General features: G+C 36.7%; 1 protein-coding gene across 1 annotated transcript in view; it reads left to right on the top strand.

Moving 5' to 3' along the window:
- tmem8b (transmembrane protein 8B) overlaps positions 1-16994 on the top strand; it is a 46754-nt gene continuing 29760 nt past the window's right edge. The window contains exons 1-6 of the mRNA XM_055039421.1: positions 1-161; positions 6022-6211; positions 6962-7169; positions 10432-10565; positions 11746-12014; positions 15034-15416. Coding sequence (XP_054895396.1) covers positions 77-161; positions 6022-6211; positions 6962-7169; positions 10432-10565; positions 11746-12014; positions 15034-15416 — 1269 coding nt within the window. The 5' untranslated portion in view covers positions 1-76. The remainder of the gene's footprint in view (positions 162-6021; positions 6212-6961; positions 7170-10431; positions 10566-11745; positions 12015-15033; positions 15417-16994) is intronic.

A 16994-nucleotide genomic window follows, 5' to 3' on the forward strand; every position in this document is an offset into this window, starting at 1 on the left:
AAAATGTAGACCAGCAGAGCGCCTGAGACCTGCAGCCGGGCTGGAGCCCCCCTCACAACGCGTTCGGCTTTTAACGATGCTGCAGCTGGAGCGTCGGGGCTCGGGATGTAGCCCTCCGAGGCTCCTCTTGCTTGTTTACACCTTTTTCTGCGCTGTTGGAGGTGAGTGGATGCGTGTGTTTGTGTGTGCTGCCGCCGCCGCTTTGATTCGCGGAGCTGTTCCTTTTGTTGGTGGTGCTGAAATCCTCCGAGCTGGAGCAGCAGGACGAGCGGCGGTGGCAGCACCGCATCCCGGTCTGGTTTAGTTGCCTGAGCATCCACCCTTCGCTGCTGCCTTCACTGCTGCCAGCGGTTTAAAAATAATAACAATAATCATCATTTTAAATGACAGGAATGAGGAAAAGATAACTGCCAATTATGGTTCACTGAGATAAACGATGCTGAAGAATGTATCGGTTATGAAACTGACAGGGAGGAAAACACATCAGACTGGACGCTTATGTTGTTAACTTTCGTTGTGTGTTTAATTTGTTTATTATAAAGTGCAATGTACGTAAATATGTCCAAAACCGTAGTTACTTTTTGTTTCTAATTTCATAATTACCCACAGACTTCAAACTTCAAAATATAATTTAACAATCTGAGAGTTAGTATTTCTCTTTTTCTCCTAATGTAAGCAAAAAAACTGCAATACTATAATGACCTTTAGTTATTTTTCTAAGTGCTTTATTGGGCTTTGGAGTGTCAGCCACCAACATGTCAAAGCTAAACGTATTAAAATCTCTGTTCTGGATTCTGGGACAACAACAAAATGCAGGACAAACTGTACTTTTCTGTGCATCTGTCTGAGAATGTTGCAGACTTGTTGCTGTTTTGCTCCATCAGTTTATTGTAACTTTGCTGGAGACAGAAAGCTGAAATCTGACTTTTTATTACTATTTTCCTGGGTTTATATGTAGTAAACCTGGGAATAAATGGGGGAGAATCATTTATGTTTACAGTGGATATGTGTGAATGTCACTCAGGGCAGAAGGTCTGGAAATGATTCCAACTGAGTTATCTTCAAGCAGATTGCACTTGGTGGGTGTGAGCAGTAGGGTGAAGTCCTTGTTGTTGTGGGCACTCGTCTCCAGCATCTTATCCCCAACAAACCCGCTCACACACACATGAAAATCTATAAAAGCATACGCTTTCTTAAATCCTGCTGTTAAAAATTAAAGTTTGCAGACAGCCGTGTGAGGTGTTCATGCATAAATCTCACATTGAGATGACAAAAAGCAGGATTATGTCTGTATTAAGCTTCTCTTCCAGAGTAAAATCTGTGGTAGGGAGGTGCTCCTTGAAGAGATTACTAAAATTCAGAAGCATAGTGCAAGAAAGCCGGTAAGCGCTCGGTTGCTTTTATCTTCTGATGAGATGTCTTCATTAAGCTGACAAACAAAACAAGCATATGGAGATGTTTTTGGCATATTTACAGCTCGGCGTTAAAGGGATCCTCTGTGTCACTGAGGCTTCCACTGTTTGCTTGGATGTAAAATTTCAAATATTTGTGAAATAAAATACATTCAAAATACAAAAAAAAAGAAAAAAGATCAGCTTACTTTGTAAAATTAATTTTAATGTGGATATGTTTTCACTTTGCCATGTTTAGATAGCTATAGGTAAACATAAGGTTGCAGCTTCCTGCAAATGCAATGTCTCATATTTCTGAATATTTACAGAGTATAATTCCCTTGTGATAAGTTCTTATAGAATGTAAAAATGCTGGCAATTAGACATAAAGGCACACATCCAAGCTGCAGAAATTAATTTGACTGCGGCATCCAAAATAACGTCTACTGCTCACATAAAGAGATAAAATTGTGCAATTAATTTTGCATGCTACCCAAAACCAGCAATTAAAAAGGGAAAGGTAGCAGTTTAGAATGTAAGCAAAATGTATAATGCAAGATGGATTTTAATTACTAAAAGCAGTAATCTAGAGGGCTTTGAAAAATGTTTGTTTTGTATATTTACATCACATTACTACTATAAATGTTTATGCAATATACTGAGATTATTATGCGATCAATTCAAAGTGGTGCGTAATGGTACAATAAAAAAAGCTTCTGCGTGGTTCTCCAAATTTTATTAGAAATAAAATGTGAAATCATTAATCGATTGTTTGTCGAACCACATTTCAATGCTGGAAGAGTTTTGGACCATGTCTGCGTTTTGTAAATACTTTTTTGCTTGCGTTATTGCAGAATGCCTCAATCTCAGTCAAATTAAATGCACTTTGTAAGTGAACATCGATGTTCAAGTCTTGCCACATACTCATCACTCTAACATGTGAATATGCTTTCATCTGAACCATTTCAATGTGAATCTGGTTGTATTGTTTGAGTCGTCGTCTCTGACCAGGTCTCCCTTCTTTGCTGAAACAAAACTTTTCCCTTCACCTGATGCTGCAACCGCCATGTCTCACTGAGAGGAATATGTGTTTAGAGTGAAGTGCAGTGTGAGTTTTTTCTGCGTTTGCCATATCTCCTTCATAGCCTTCAATAAAAAGCAAATGGAATTTATTGTGGTTTTCTTTGACTTTTTGGACAACTTTTAAAAGCCAGATTAATAAAATAACATATGAGCTCCTCCTGAGCTATGAAGATGTACAGCTCCTCCAGAATTCCCATCAGGCTTTTAGCTGCTTTACTGATTAATCCATTGTTCTTCCAGCCTCATCATTTACATGGACAATCCTGTTATACTTATAAACTACAGTGAATTTACAGTTTGTAATAGACTTGCTTTGCTTGTACTGTTGTAAGTTAAAGATTTTTTGTCGTTGTGTAATCACCATCAAGTGGAAGACTTGTTCAAAATTTAGGAAGATTGGTGACTTTTTCCTCTGAAACATTTCTATCAAATTAATGATCACCTTCTGTATTTTTTATAGGGTGGGAAGAAAATACAGAAAATATTCTTAAAATCCAAAAGTGTTAACTTCAAACTCATCCTTTTGCACTTTTGTCTTTGACCTCAGGCATATTTTTGATAAAATGAAAAAGCAAAAAGGAATTTCACTGCAAAGAAGCGGAAACATAATGCAGAAAGTCCAGAAAAGGCTCACACAAGAGAAAAGTAGACATTTTGGAGCTTTGTATAGGATTAGGCTTTAGCTTTGAGACCAAGTCTGCTCTACCGCTCTCAGTTTCCACTTCTTTTTTCTGTATTTTTGTTGTATTTGAGGCTGCCTTCCATGACTGTAGGTGAGAATCAGTGAATGCATTGAGAATTGGTTGTAGAGCGAGGGGGTGGGAAAAGCATAGAAAGGCCATTTTTATCTTTTTAAATTAATATACAAACATTAGACAACACAACACATTAAGGGGAACCATTTACTTTTTATGCATGAACACATCAGCTTCTGCTCAGCATACAGGGTCACTTTTCTTTGCTATTTTCTAATAATAAAGGGGGGCAATTGAACACTTGTAAAAAACATGCAAACACAAATGGGCACATTGGTACAATGAGCTTGCTTGCTGTATTGGCTCACCTGTTAAACAAATTGGGTTTTCTTTTTTATTTCTTCCTCAAAAGATTTGTGTCAGTTCTCATTTTTTAATGATTTGCAAGCAATTTGCAATTCTCAAAAGTGGAGCGATGTCACCACAGCTACAGCGAGGACGGGACGTAAGAAGAGTCATGCGCAAACACAAAGAGAAAAGGTGTTATAAATGGAGAACGTTCACCACAGATGAAAAAATTGTTATGCCTCCTTGTCGTTCCCATGAAAATCTGCAACCTGTGCTGTTGTTTATGTTTATGATAACACTTATGCTTTATGTGCTAGTGTGGCAATTAGCTGACTCGCATGCAGTTACCTGGGGTTTTTGCCCACCTGCAGGGTGTACTTGGTGTCAGCCCAGCTCATGTCGGTAATGTGGCAGATTACACCTGCCAGATGTTGCTCTTTTTATGTGTAATCCTGGACTTTTCCTTGTGAAGGATACTAGTTAAGCACATTCGTCAGCAGCTTCAAGGGCCGTTCAAAACCTATGATCACAAATTTGGCTCATTTAAGCTTTTGAAGGGCATTTTTAGGTTCAGTGAGGAGCTTTCTGTTGTGGATTTGTGTGGTAGAACATAGAATATCAAGAAAAGTGCATTTAAATTAATGTTAAGCCTCGAGGAAAAAACAGAATAAGTTCTCAATACATTTTCTTTAAATATCTGCTATCGCCTGTAAATCAGATCAAATTACTGTACTACAAATGCCACAAGATCAGCTTAGTCTTTTTCAAAGGAAAGTAAAATATTTAGATTACAACCTTGAGTACAAGCAAAAAAACAAAAACAAACAAAAAAACAAACAAAAAACAGGTAAATTCAAGAAATCTCACTAATCATTTTTGGATTACATTATAATTACATTTACTGACGTAAACAAAGATATCTAAATAAAATAATAGCAGATATTGTCATTATGGTTTCATAATGATAATGTTAAAACTATTTTCCAATGGGTCCTGGGATTATAGCCAATGTGGTTTCCAAGAATTTACCTTGTCTGAGTGAAATAAAAGAGAACGGAGAAGTTTCCTGATTGGGTCATTCTCTTCATCTACTTCAGCTTTCTCTACATTCCTGACAGATGTTGGGGGCAGAGCTGAATCCAAATATGAATGTTCAAGCTCGGTCTTCTTTTTATGAAGAGATACATTTCAATGAAAAGGAATTTTCTTGTTAGAAATGAGAAAACTAAACAAACAAAAATATATATATTGATGCTCCATAAATATATCTTTTGTACAATATGACAAACATGTAAAATATTAGCCCTTTTTGTCTTGCAGCACTTTATACAGTAACAGATTGGGAGTTTAACAAGCTGATATCAGGTGGTTAATTAGTCAGGTTATCTACACAGGTGGAGCCTGCAGTCAGCTACTTAGCTCTTGTTGCTTTCCAGCTGTAGTTTTGAAACACTGCATCCTCGTTATTGTGCTATACTTCTTGAGAGAACATACTGTAAAATTCCTGGATACATTTAAAAGACTTTCAACTTTAGGAATAAGATGACAATACGTTTAGGAATTTTGAAACTTCTTTGTTGCTTCTTTTCACTCACTGATATTTCACGTATTTTTCATTTTTTAACTGGAAACTGTCAGGGGTGCCGCAAAAAGAAATATAATACAATAAGCAAATATCAGGGAGTGAAGTAATCAATGTAAGAACACATTACTGTCCTCCTTACTGTTTGTGGTGACTTGATGGACTAGTGCTTGTTTAGTCTTGTTGAACCTTTTGGGTTTTATTCCAGGACTTATGAACACATGCCTTTCTTAAACGGCATGTCTGTCCTGCCTTTTACCAGTCTGGAGATAAAATAAACTCATAAAGTCATCGATTAAGTATTTGATATTTTAACTGTAAAAATGTTTATCTTAGGGGACTTTCTAGTTGTGGTAATGATCAATCCAGCAATGGTTTCGAAATGGTTATTCTCAACTTGGGATGTGTTTTCTCTTCTCAGAAAATGTTATGGTTAGATTTTTCACAATTTTTAAGTTTCTTTTTTTTTATTAAACCTTTATGTGGTGCCCAGACCCTAAGTTCAAACCTCCAATCTCTGGTTTATATGTCGGGAAAGTCCTTCTGCTCATATCTAACATTAAACCACTCTTGGTTTATTGTTAGATTAAATGCTAGAATAAGGTTCTTCCATCTTTGTTATATGAACACAAAATGCATATAAATGCATTACTCTTACAGCATGTGCAGAAAATTATGCTAACAGTAGTTGTTCTGAAAAAGAAAAGTCTATGCAACATAAGATGTTTTTTTCTGGTGTTAGTGTTGCATTGTTCTGTTAATTAATTTTTTTTATATTTTGAGAAATTAAAAGTAAAAAAACAAAAAAAACAATTAATAGAACAACAAGCAGAAACAATGTGGTATAGATACAAATTAACTGGACAGATTTTCAAAGAAAGATCAAGTGCTTTACCCATGTTTTTGTTTTTGTTCTCCCTAGATTGCCTTTTTGTGACCGATTACTTCACCCGTACGCCTCGTAAGCTAAATGCTTTCAACTCCTTTGCCAGTGTGGAGCTGTTCCACTTCAATGTGCCTGAAGACACAATGATGGCCGTCTGGAACCTCATCACCTTCAAGGAGCAAGGGGGCACGTTTGGAGACAGCTGCCCAAACCGCAATGTGACAGTGTAAGACAATGACTTCAGAGTCGCCTCCTTTTTGAAGGGAATAAGTGGACAATCATAAGCCTTTTACCTGTGGAGGACGGGGTGGTTATCTGAGCAAGGTCAACTGTTACCAGCAGCTCAGAATCATAAAGGAGCTGCTGTAAAAGCATTAGCATTAGCTTTTAATATTGCATATCTATTTCTGTCATAGTTTATGGTGAGTGCTGCAAAATTTCTCATGTGTCCTAGTGATCTTTTAATAAAAATGAAAGACAGTGATGCTCAATTTGAATTATTCATATTTTATAGAGGCCATCCATCTGTGCTCACACAGCTGAAGTGCCTCCAGAGATGTTAAAAAGTATTGGCCCCCTACTGATGAGACACTTTTTATTGGTCAAAATCTATTCAGACCCACCAGCATACATGAAAATATAATTGCCCCCTTTGTTAATTCACTAAATGCATAATTTAACCCTGCTGTTTTAGTTTTGCTAAGATCCCCTAAGGCCTGATTGATTACTTTTTCACATACAGCCATACTACTTTGGATATTTTTTTCCCATCTTAATGAATGAAATTATTTGAAAACTGGATTTTGTAATTAATCATCTTGTCTCTGTCTGATATAAAACTGTTTTGTGTGAGATCAAACTTGTAAGGAGACAAATACTTTTCCCCACACTTGCATATCAATTTCTCATATGGCTGCTGCCTTTTTTGTTCATGAAAGTGTTGCTTTGGTTTGAATTGTGGCTTTGCTATTAATAGGTATTTCAGGTCAGGAGCTCCTCCGGTGATCAACCCCCTTTATACCCGCTTCCCTCGGGATACGGTTGTCCCGGGGTCCTTCGCCGTGACCCTGACCTGGACTCTTCCAAACCGAACAACCGGAGCGTTCAATGTGACTAGCCCTCTCCCAGGAGACTGGTTCTTAGCCGCACATTTACCCAAGGATGAGGGCAAGATCTCAGTCAAGGTGAGCCCGGGCATTTATCAAAGCTAACTGACTTCCCCGAGCTCCACTGACAAACACATGCTGTGAATAAATCTGCCTTGATATTGACCTGGTAGACCAATATTGCAATCGCTGCAGCCTTGCAGTTAACATGGCGGAATTGTGGAAATCTTCCATCAAGCATTTACTTTTAAGGCAGCAAATTAGATGCTTGAGTCACTTTTATGTTGCTCATTACTCATCAGTGGTGACTGGTAACAAAATTTTAATGAGATCAACTACAATTTTTTTTTCATGCATGCTTAACTCCCTTTCATGGATTAAAAAAAAAACAAAACATGTCAGAAGGTACCAGTATTTGTATTCCAGCTTGTGGTGCAGAGTCAAAAGAAGCAGAACGGTATCAGAGAGTTTTACTTTATCTCATCCTGTTCTCCTATTTGGCTGCATAAAAGCCTGCTGATTTCCATTTCGGGTGACTTATTTGTGACCAGTACGGTGCTCTGTTGTGCGTGCTCTGTGGTTTTCACTGGCTGGCAAAACACACATAGTACACAACAATCAAAAATATCATCAGAAATTTCCATCACATCAAATGCACAAAGGAATTGGTTTTCTTTTTGGGACATTGGGGATGCAAGCCACTGTGGCTTAAAATGGAAAAAGCTTCTACTTTTACACCGTATACACAGAAATAAAAATATGAAGCAATTTTAAAGGAAAAAGGATTGATTTCAACTTGAAAAGGATGAAAATAAAGAACAGGGAGGTTCCAGGCAGCATCTTAGGGAACAAATAAGCAGCTTTTAGTTGTTGGTTCTTTGACTTACAAAACTTTTTGCTACTTGCAGTAGGTAATTAGAGTTCAGATGACTGCTTCTGTGAATTATTTAATTTGCTTGAACTGACTTCAAGCAAATATTTTAAAGATCAAATATGTGTGTTGGAAATGTCAGTAGAAAATGTAAGCCGTATATGTGTTGATCTTTATATGTTAGAAATCACCTTATACTAATAACTACCTCCTCACTACTGTTAGAAGAATCTATAAATATTTTAGTGAAACTATGGGTACTGAACATTAAACGGGTTCATAAAACTTTCAAACATAATCCCCCATTTTTATTTATTTTTACTTTCAGGTATTGTATCAACTTTGTCAAAGCATCAAATTCTAGTAAACTAACGCTGGTAAACTATCTTGAACTGTGAAAGAATTTTCAACTACATATAAAAAATTATACTAAAACTCTTAAAGCACAGGTGCCATAAAATAAGTAGTATTGGGAATTTTTATCCATTAGCCCATTGGCACCACAAGCAAGGCCTGCTCTTGCGGTGGCTGAATGATGGCAGCTTAAGTCATCAGGAACTTTTACACTTTCTAATTTAGCAGAAATTAGTCACTCTAATATGTTTATATTTTATTTTTGATGGTTCTGTCTTAGGAAGTCCTTTGCACACATTTGTTGTTCCTGTTTATCTTCATGGATTTATTCCCATTTCAGCCCAGTGTGTTGGATTGAATAAATTAGAAAAGTTGTGGTTCAAAACACTGATTAACTATCTTCACATGTAAACCAAAGACTCCCGAGATTGTGTTTGATTGTGTAAGTCAGTCTTAGCTGACTGCTGCAAGATGAAAAAAATAAATAAAAAATGGGAGCCATTAAAAGGGCAAAATTTAATTTGAAGGGGACACCAAGTGATCTATAATGACCAGTGATCGTACACGGCAATCACAGTAAGAGCATTGATGTAAATTAGACATAAAATGGCAGAAATTCAGAATTAAACATCAGATCTAGTATTTTTAAAGTAAAATTGTTTATACTTAAAAGTTGCTTTTATGAAAATGATTAATAAAATTAAGCAATCACAATAGGCAAAACAGAAGTCCCCGAAATGTGAAGCTCTACAACAAGAGAGCTGGACCTCCTTTCACTAATCAATGCTCTTCTTCTGAATCTTGATGCCGGTTATATCTGCTCTATCGCCACCTGCTTGTATGATGATGTTACTTTAAGATTGAAGCCTCTATGTAGACTTTCACAAATGGAGGAAAACGAGTAGCATTGCCTCAGACTTGATCATAAAACCTCCAACTGGAATCAGACATGTGCTGCCCATGTTCCAGTAGATGAACAAGTCTGTGAAAATCTAAAACATTAATGGCCCATTAATAAATTGTGCACAGGAAGATCCTCTTATAAAAATTTAATTGGTGAAGTAATGTGCAAAATCTGTTCACACCAGCAACTGGAAGAATCTTATTTAAAGAGCTGCTGACAGATAGAAATGACATTTAAGTCATCCCCGCGCTGAAGTCAGTGCTGTCAGGTAAGCAACATAAGTACATTAAAAACAAAAGAATTAGAAATGAGCCTTGAGTTTAACATAAATCTTTTAAGGTTGCATTCATTGCAGCACTGTTGCATGAGATTGCTCAGGTAACGCTGAATTTAAACTAACCGTATACCCCAGAGTTGACCCTGAAAAACGCACAGCCTCTGTGGGCATGTCTGAATAAAGGCATTAAAATAATGCAGTTGGGCAGGATTTCTTTAGGGAATCTTGATGCTTCATGGCTCTAATGGAGCTTGAAAGAACAAAAGAAAACCCCCGAAATCCTGCCTAAAGTAAACTACTCACTTTCTATGTTTGAGATGGTCAAATTTAGGACTATTATCACCCGATACAAAGTAAAGCGACCAAATTTGAAAAATCCATTTTGAAAGAGTCTTAATTAAAACCCAGCTTGCTCTAGAAGACGTTTGCTGCTGGCCAGGAGGACAGGCTGTAATAAATCAAGAGGTCACCCTTGCAGCTCCTAGAGTAATGATACGCCACAGTAATTGTTGCTTATGCACAAGGGGGTTAGTGATCAGATGATAGGGATGTAAGACCTCATTTTGTATTCAAACCTGTCCTTTCAAATTCAGGTTCTATTCTTTTCCAAACACATTTCAAGCCGATCGTGTGTGGAAGCAACACTTGGACTCCTGGCTTTTAAGTCATTCTCGGTGCTTGCCTCATCTCTGAATCATTAATGGTTCAGAGCAACACAAATGAAACGGTGGGTGTGCATGTTACGCTGTGTAGCGGAGAGGAGGAGGACAGAGTCATATTAATCCAGGAGGCTGACAAGCTTAATGCACACAGTCCATTAGAGAATTTTTGGCATCTGAATGATACCTAATCTTCTCTTTACCAGGTTTAGAGGAATATTAATGAGAAAACCGATGAAATACCGGCTGAAACTGCTGCTGTGATGTTGTTTCAGGGTTTGTCTGAGGAATGCCAGTATTTGTTCCAACCACAGCTCATCGTCCAGAAGTTGATTGGAATATCAGTGCTTTATCCTGGATACTTCATTGACCAGATGATCCCAATCCATAACAGATCAGCACTTTACAAGTGAGTGTTTTCTTTTTGTGGGATCTTAAAAAGCAAATGTGAGGATGGATTGTGTTTATTTGCTTTTGAATTCTACTAAAACCAGCAGTATGTTCTTGTTTTTATTGATTTGCTGACATAATTTAAAGTTGTTACTGAAAACTATGTTAAGTCATTGGATCAGGTCATAAAATAATCGGTTCTTGCTAGATTATTCGGTAACACTTTATTTGACGGGTTGTGAATAAGACTGTCATGACACCGTAATCAAAAGTATTACTGCCTTAATCAGTAAAACTTTAATAACAAATTTATGTCAGATCACAATTTCTTGGTTAATGTCAAGAAATTAAAAATGTCAACAAAGACATTTTGAATAATGTCAGCTTTGTATTAAAAGTGTCATAATTTACCGAATGACACTTTACGACAACAGTCATAAATATTCATGAAGACTTTCGTATGTTCATGACAGATGTTATGTCATGTTTATGACGGTGTCATGACCATCTTATTCACAATCCATCAAATAAAGCTTTACCGAGTATCCTTATGCATTGCTAATAGTGAGTGAGTCACTGTTTATAATTAGTAATATGCATCATTCACTGCAACCCTCCAGTCAAATAGTGGATGTCCCTGTAGAAATGACAACTTCTCTGAAGCAACAGAAGAACAGCCTAAAGTAAAAATGTTTTGCATAAGGAGAAACATGTCTGCATAGCTCATCTGAATCAAAGAATTTAACAGTGCTGTTTATATTTTATAAATAAAGTTCATAAATAATGTTTTAAAGCCTTGAAAAAACGTGCATGGAATTGGAATATATAAGTAATGAATTGTGCAAACAATATAAAATTAACCCATTTTTAAATTACATTGTTTTGAAGCTCGCTTGCATCAAAATTTAAATCTAAAATTGATTTCAGCACAGTCTAGAACCTTAAACATCCAGTGGTAACATAAATTGCTACATTTTTTAAGGCATGTTGTTTCAACACAAATCTCACATTTTTAGAGTACCAGTTTAGCAAAAATGAGAATCTGATTCTAAATTTTGATTAAACTGACTTTTATTCATATGACCATTAGTATATAATTTTCCTGGAAACACAGAAATAGGTTTTGTGTTTGCCTTAAATATCCTAATGTGTACAATATTCTGTTCCTGTAGAGAATGTGATCATTTGTGTTTGTGCAGGGTTTTCATTCCCAATTACATATCAAAGGTGAAGGTTCAGCTGGTAAACTGCAGCACCAAAAACAAAAGCAGCGACACCTGTCCCGTGGTGCTGAAGATGAGAGCGCGGGCGCCGCCGGTGCACAACTCGAGTGCCCTCGACTGCAGGGAGTGGAACCCGTGTGAATTAGTTACCCTTGTACCTGCCTGGGAGCAATGGTACTACATCCTCATTGAGAGGTATCTGAGTAACTCAGACGTCTACTTTCGCATCGGTGTGCAAGTCACAGGTGAGACTGAATGAATATGAATAAGCTGTTTTTTTCCACCTCTTAGTTTGGCGCCTCTGATTCTTTCAAGATGTTTGGCGGAGATTATGATTAAGCTCTCTGAACAATAGAAGGGATTTGTTTAACCATTTTCCTGGCTACATCAGGTAGTATTTTCAGGAAATAATGAATAAGGTTTATCACCTATATAATGATTATATACAGACTAAAAAGGTATTACGTGAAAGAAGAACCTACAGAACAGCTTTTCTCACTGATGTGTTGAAGACCTAAGAAAGGGAAAGTGCAATTTCTCAAAATTGAAAACAGCAGAAAAAACACTTCTGAGAAAATAAGTCGGTACTAGTCCAAAAAAAATCCTGATTTGCATATCTCTAGGCTAATATTAACTCAACCTGCTGTTCATTCAGATCATGTCATGTAAAATAGAGTATTTTTCAGCAGAAACACTCAGTCAAATTTTTAAACAGCTTCTTCTGGAAGATTACACATTCATTTATGCCAAGTGAACATTTATGTTTTCCCTAAAGTCTAAAAAATTTTTGCCATTAAAGTTTAATCCTAAAGTGAAATAAAGTGTTTTTGTTGATTCCAGAAATATAGAGCAACATCTTTCTGTTGGCAGTCAGTATCAGAGCTAGTGCATAACTCTCCTGAGTGATTATCAGTAATATGCTGCTGTATCTGTAGATTAGTGCTCTGAGTATAACAAATTGATGATAAAGTGTTTCTCAAAGTGATAAAAAGTGATGTAAAGTACTTTTGACTAAGCATGAATTTGTGTCAAGTCAGTAGTGGGCTGAAGTGCGTTTGTACTCATGGCATGGACACAAATGTACATGAACTAATAATGTCAAATGATCTATTTTACCATCAAAACAGCATATTTGTCAGGAAAGCTCTTCCTTAGTATAGCAAGGTTTTTTGTGGAGTTTTAAAGTTTTAAAATCCCTTAATTCCATAATAGAAGAAGAAAATTTGATAGTGAAAATAAAAGTAAAGACATAATTATTGGAGCTGTTCTTTTGTGGAAAAGCAGGAACGCTATGTTAGTGTAGTTAAGAAAAAACCAGATATCTCTTTAAAGATATTTACAGACTACTGTTTTATGCCCTGTTTTTTTTAATCATAATTGGTGTGTCCTGAATTGAAACTAAATTTAATCAAAATAGTTTCTATGTCCACTAAAAACTGGAAATGGAAAATCTTTGTCAATATTCTGTCTCTTGATATGAAATAAGCAAAACAAAAATTCCTCAAGTATTTATCAAGTATATTGTCTTTGAACTATTTTTAATGAAAACAAACCCTTTTTGTTCAACAAAAATGTATTTTTATTCTTTACCATTGCACATTTAGCATCTCAGATTGCTGGTCATAATTTAAAAAAAAATGATAGTTTTTTTTTTTTTTACATTAAAATACTCCTTTAATGAATCATGAGAAATGTACTGAGGAGGTTGTAGGAAGAGGCTGACATTAGAGATGTGTCACTTGGAAAACAGGAAAGATTCCTTCAGTTCAGTAAAAGAAGCTTGTTCAAGAAAAGTGCAGGATCGTTTAGCAGGGACTGGGAAAAAGGACGAATAACCTATGAGCAACTACTACATGCTGTTATGGAGTTTAGGATATTTTTTATGCAGTTCCTACAAGGGATGGCTCACAAATCTGCGGGAAGTCCACTCCCAAGTAGCAATTGTCCCCCTCTGTTCCACGCCGTGCCGTGCACTTTGTGACCATGGCAACACAGACACTAATTATTCACACTCTGTCTCTCCTCCTGCCTGGCAGCCAGATCTTACTTGACCTTTTGCAGATTTGAATTGAGGAACACCTCAGGTTCAGAAGGGAGACCATCTGGAGTTCTCGCCTCCTAATGCTTTGCTTGACAGTATTAATTTTTGTTGCTACAAGCGTCTCAAATGGAAATTTGCAAACTTATTTGAATTTGTTCCAGTATAAAAGCAAAGTTAATGGCTAGACAGTGCATAAAGAAAGTAGGCTACAATTTATTATTTATCATTGTTGTGTAGAGCTTTTTCACTGCCGGTGTTTTACCCTGGGTGATCGGACAAAGAAGATAGTTCATGCGTTATGCTATGGATTCAAGCAAGACAAAGACATTTCTCTCAATTATTAATGTCATGAAACATGTGGTTGCAGCTCTTCTTTGTATAGCCATCTCTCTGTACACTAAAATAACTATAGGCTTTATTCTGCATATAGTTCTTCATCATTTTCTGGAGCATGCATTATTAGGTATTTTTAGGTGAGCTTCAGCTGTTCTAACATATCACAATCCTTCACGCTTCTTCAGAGCGGTATGCAAACGAGGGTGAGCTAGAAAATCTTTTGACAAATGCTTTTCCCTTGAGGACCGTTGGTATTTGATGCTTCCCAGCCAGTTGTCATCAATGACCATTTTGCAGTGGCTTTCTGTTGAAAGAGAGAGCGTACTGTTAGCAATTACAGTGAATCTATGTCTCATTAAGAATCAGTCTGTGGCTCTGGAAGCCAGCTGAACGCAATCATTTGAAACATCTTGTAGGACGTAGCCGCTTCAAGCCATTTTTCAACTGTTTTCCTTTCCATTTTATTTGACATTTTATTTTATTGATTATTTTATTACACAAATGTAACATTAAGATTTTAAATCTAATAAAAATGTCCCTCACTGCTGAACTTATGTAGGAATGACTCTGAAAACCTCCATATTTTGTCTATTACAACCAAATACTTCACTATATTTTACTTTTTAGTCTTTTCCATTGAGTATTTTTTTAACCATAATTCCCTTCTGACAAAGCTTGTCTGTTTAGGTGGAATACCAAAAGGTACAAAACACCTTTCAGATTGCTATCACTTTCCTTCCACTGAATTATGCTGAAATTTGCATTGTTCTGTCACATAAATCCCCAATAAACTGAATTTGTTTAAAATGTGACAAACATTTTTAAAAGTTGTTTTATGCAAAAGACAATAATTTGTCCTCTTTGAAATGTTATCTTTCCCCGATCAGACTGCTCCAAACCCAGCTCGTCGAAGGACCGAGCACAGCCCAGCTCGTCCATGAACATGCCTCAGTCTTTTGGAACAGCGATGGGCTTCTCTCTGTCAGACACGCTGCTGATGGCGTCACTGCCTGGCCTGTCTCAGAACGCTAGTCACCTGCACACCTCAGAGGACAGCATCATTTACCTCGCCCCCACATCAGACACGAACAAATGCTGGCCCATTCGCCCCACCCTGCGTAACGAGCTGGATACCTTCTCTGTGCACTTCTACGTCTTCTTTGGTCCAAACATATCCATTCCACCTGACCGGGCCGCTGTGTTCGCCATCAACCTGATGCCTGTTTTAGACAGCGGAGGGGTCCTCAATATGGAGCTCAAATTAAACCTGGTAAGTTCCAGAATAAAATATTTGATATTGTTAAATTTTAAAATTGATATGTTCCTATGTTACTTCTTGTCTGTAAAAACTAATCTAAGATTTTGGTCTGCCCTCCATTGTCGCCTGTTTTGTAGTGCTCTGACAGACAAATTTGACAAAGCACTACAATCTCTTCCATTTTGCAACTGATTTGCTTCTACCGTTTATTTTATTTTTGTTAAATATTTGCAAATCAGTTCGCTCTGAATAGAGGATTCTTCCACCCTCCAATTTCAGCAGATGGGTGCAATTGGCACTTGTTTTTATATGATCACAGTTTTCTCTGCAGGAGAACATGCTTAGAGATACAGAAAATGTTTTCACTTCATAATTACCAATGGTAAGGTATGCTCCTGGGTACCTTGCCATTTTTTAAATTTCTGCATGACGGTGACTGGAATGTTTAAACTGAATGGATGGATAAATGGAAAAATAAATCTTTTTTTTTTCTTCTATTTTTTTTAAGAAAGGGATACTGTAAATAACATCTGTTCATTTTAATGTAGGGAAAATATGTAGCAATCTATGACTACCTATAAACATAAAAAGCTTTTTTGTGTCCAAGAGACATAGATGAAGCCCAAACTGAAGGGACCTCAAAGATTCACATAAGAAAACAATGTACTGCCAAATAATTTTTTTATGTATGACATTGTGTGTACCAATGGATTCAAGTACATTTTCTTCTTCTATTCCAATCAACAGAAAAACTGAGCACACATGGAGACATGCTAGCCACCTTCTCTGGCACATTTAATTTAGATATTCAGAAAAAGAAAAATATGATCTGTGCTTCTCCTTTCTGCCTAATAAAAAAAACATGTTTAGAAGACAGAAGTGGGACTTCATGAAACATAAACTGGGTTGCTTTTACACAAAAATACATTAATATTCAGAATAAAAAGTGTCATTGTTGTAAATAAAACACTCTTAGAGTGAATAAATGCAGACATGTGATGGGGAAAGAATATTTGCACCAGTGTTAGATGCAGAGGTATTTTAGGGGCTTGCTAGAATGTTCTGAAACTGTAGTTTAATCAGCAAATAGTTTGGTGATCTCAGCAACAGAGCACTGCATTGGGTACTGATGTACACAGCTTCTCATCAGGCTCCTCTCTTAGACCAACTGCAGTTCAGTCAGTTCCAACAACCTATGAAACCTAAAATAGTTGATTAGCTAATTGTCATCTTGCACCAGATAGTATCTAAATATGTTTTTTTTCATATCAAGCCATGTGACATACGCGAATAAAGCTGAAGTTAGTGTTGCTCAAGGTATTTTCCTCTGCTGTTTGCATGTCTGACACTTCTATATCTACAATTGCATTGTATACATATGCAACTATTAATTGCATGTATGTGGATAAATTAATATTATCATGTTTCTGATGTATACATTAATTATTTGTACATAATTAGCAGTTTCCTTGCAAACTCTGTTGGTGTTGAGTAACTCTAGAACCATACGTACTGCAGCTGTGAAGTTGGTGTGAGACTGCACACACAATCAGTCAACACTTCTGTACGTCTGCCTCAGGGCAGCTGTGG

Source organism: Poeciliopsis prolifica, unplaced genomic scaffold, assembly GCF_027474105.1.
Source record: "Poeciliopsis prolifica strain line A6 unplaced genomic scaffold, Auburn_PproV2 SCAFFOLD014, whole genome shotgun sequence".
In the NCBI taxonomy this organism is placed as follows: Eukaryota; Metazoa; Chordata; class Actinopteri; order Cyprinodontiformes; family Poeciliidae; genus Poeciliopsis; species Poeciliopsis prolifica.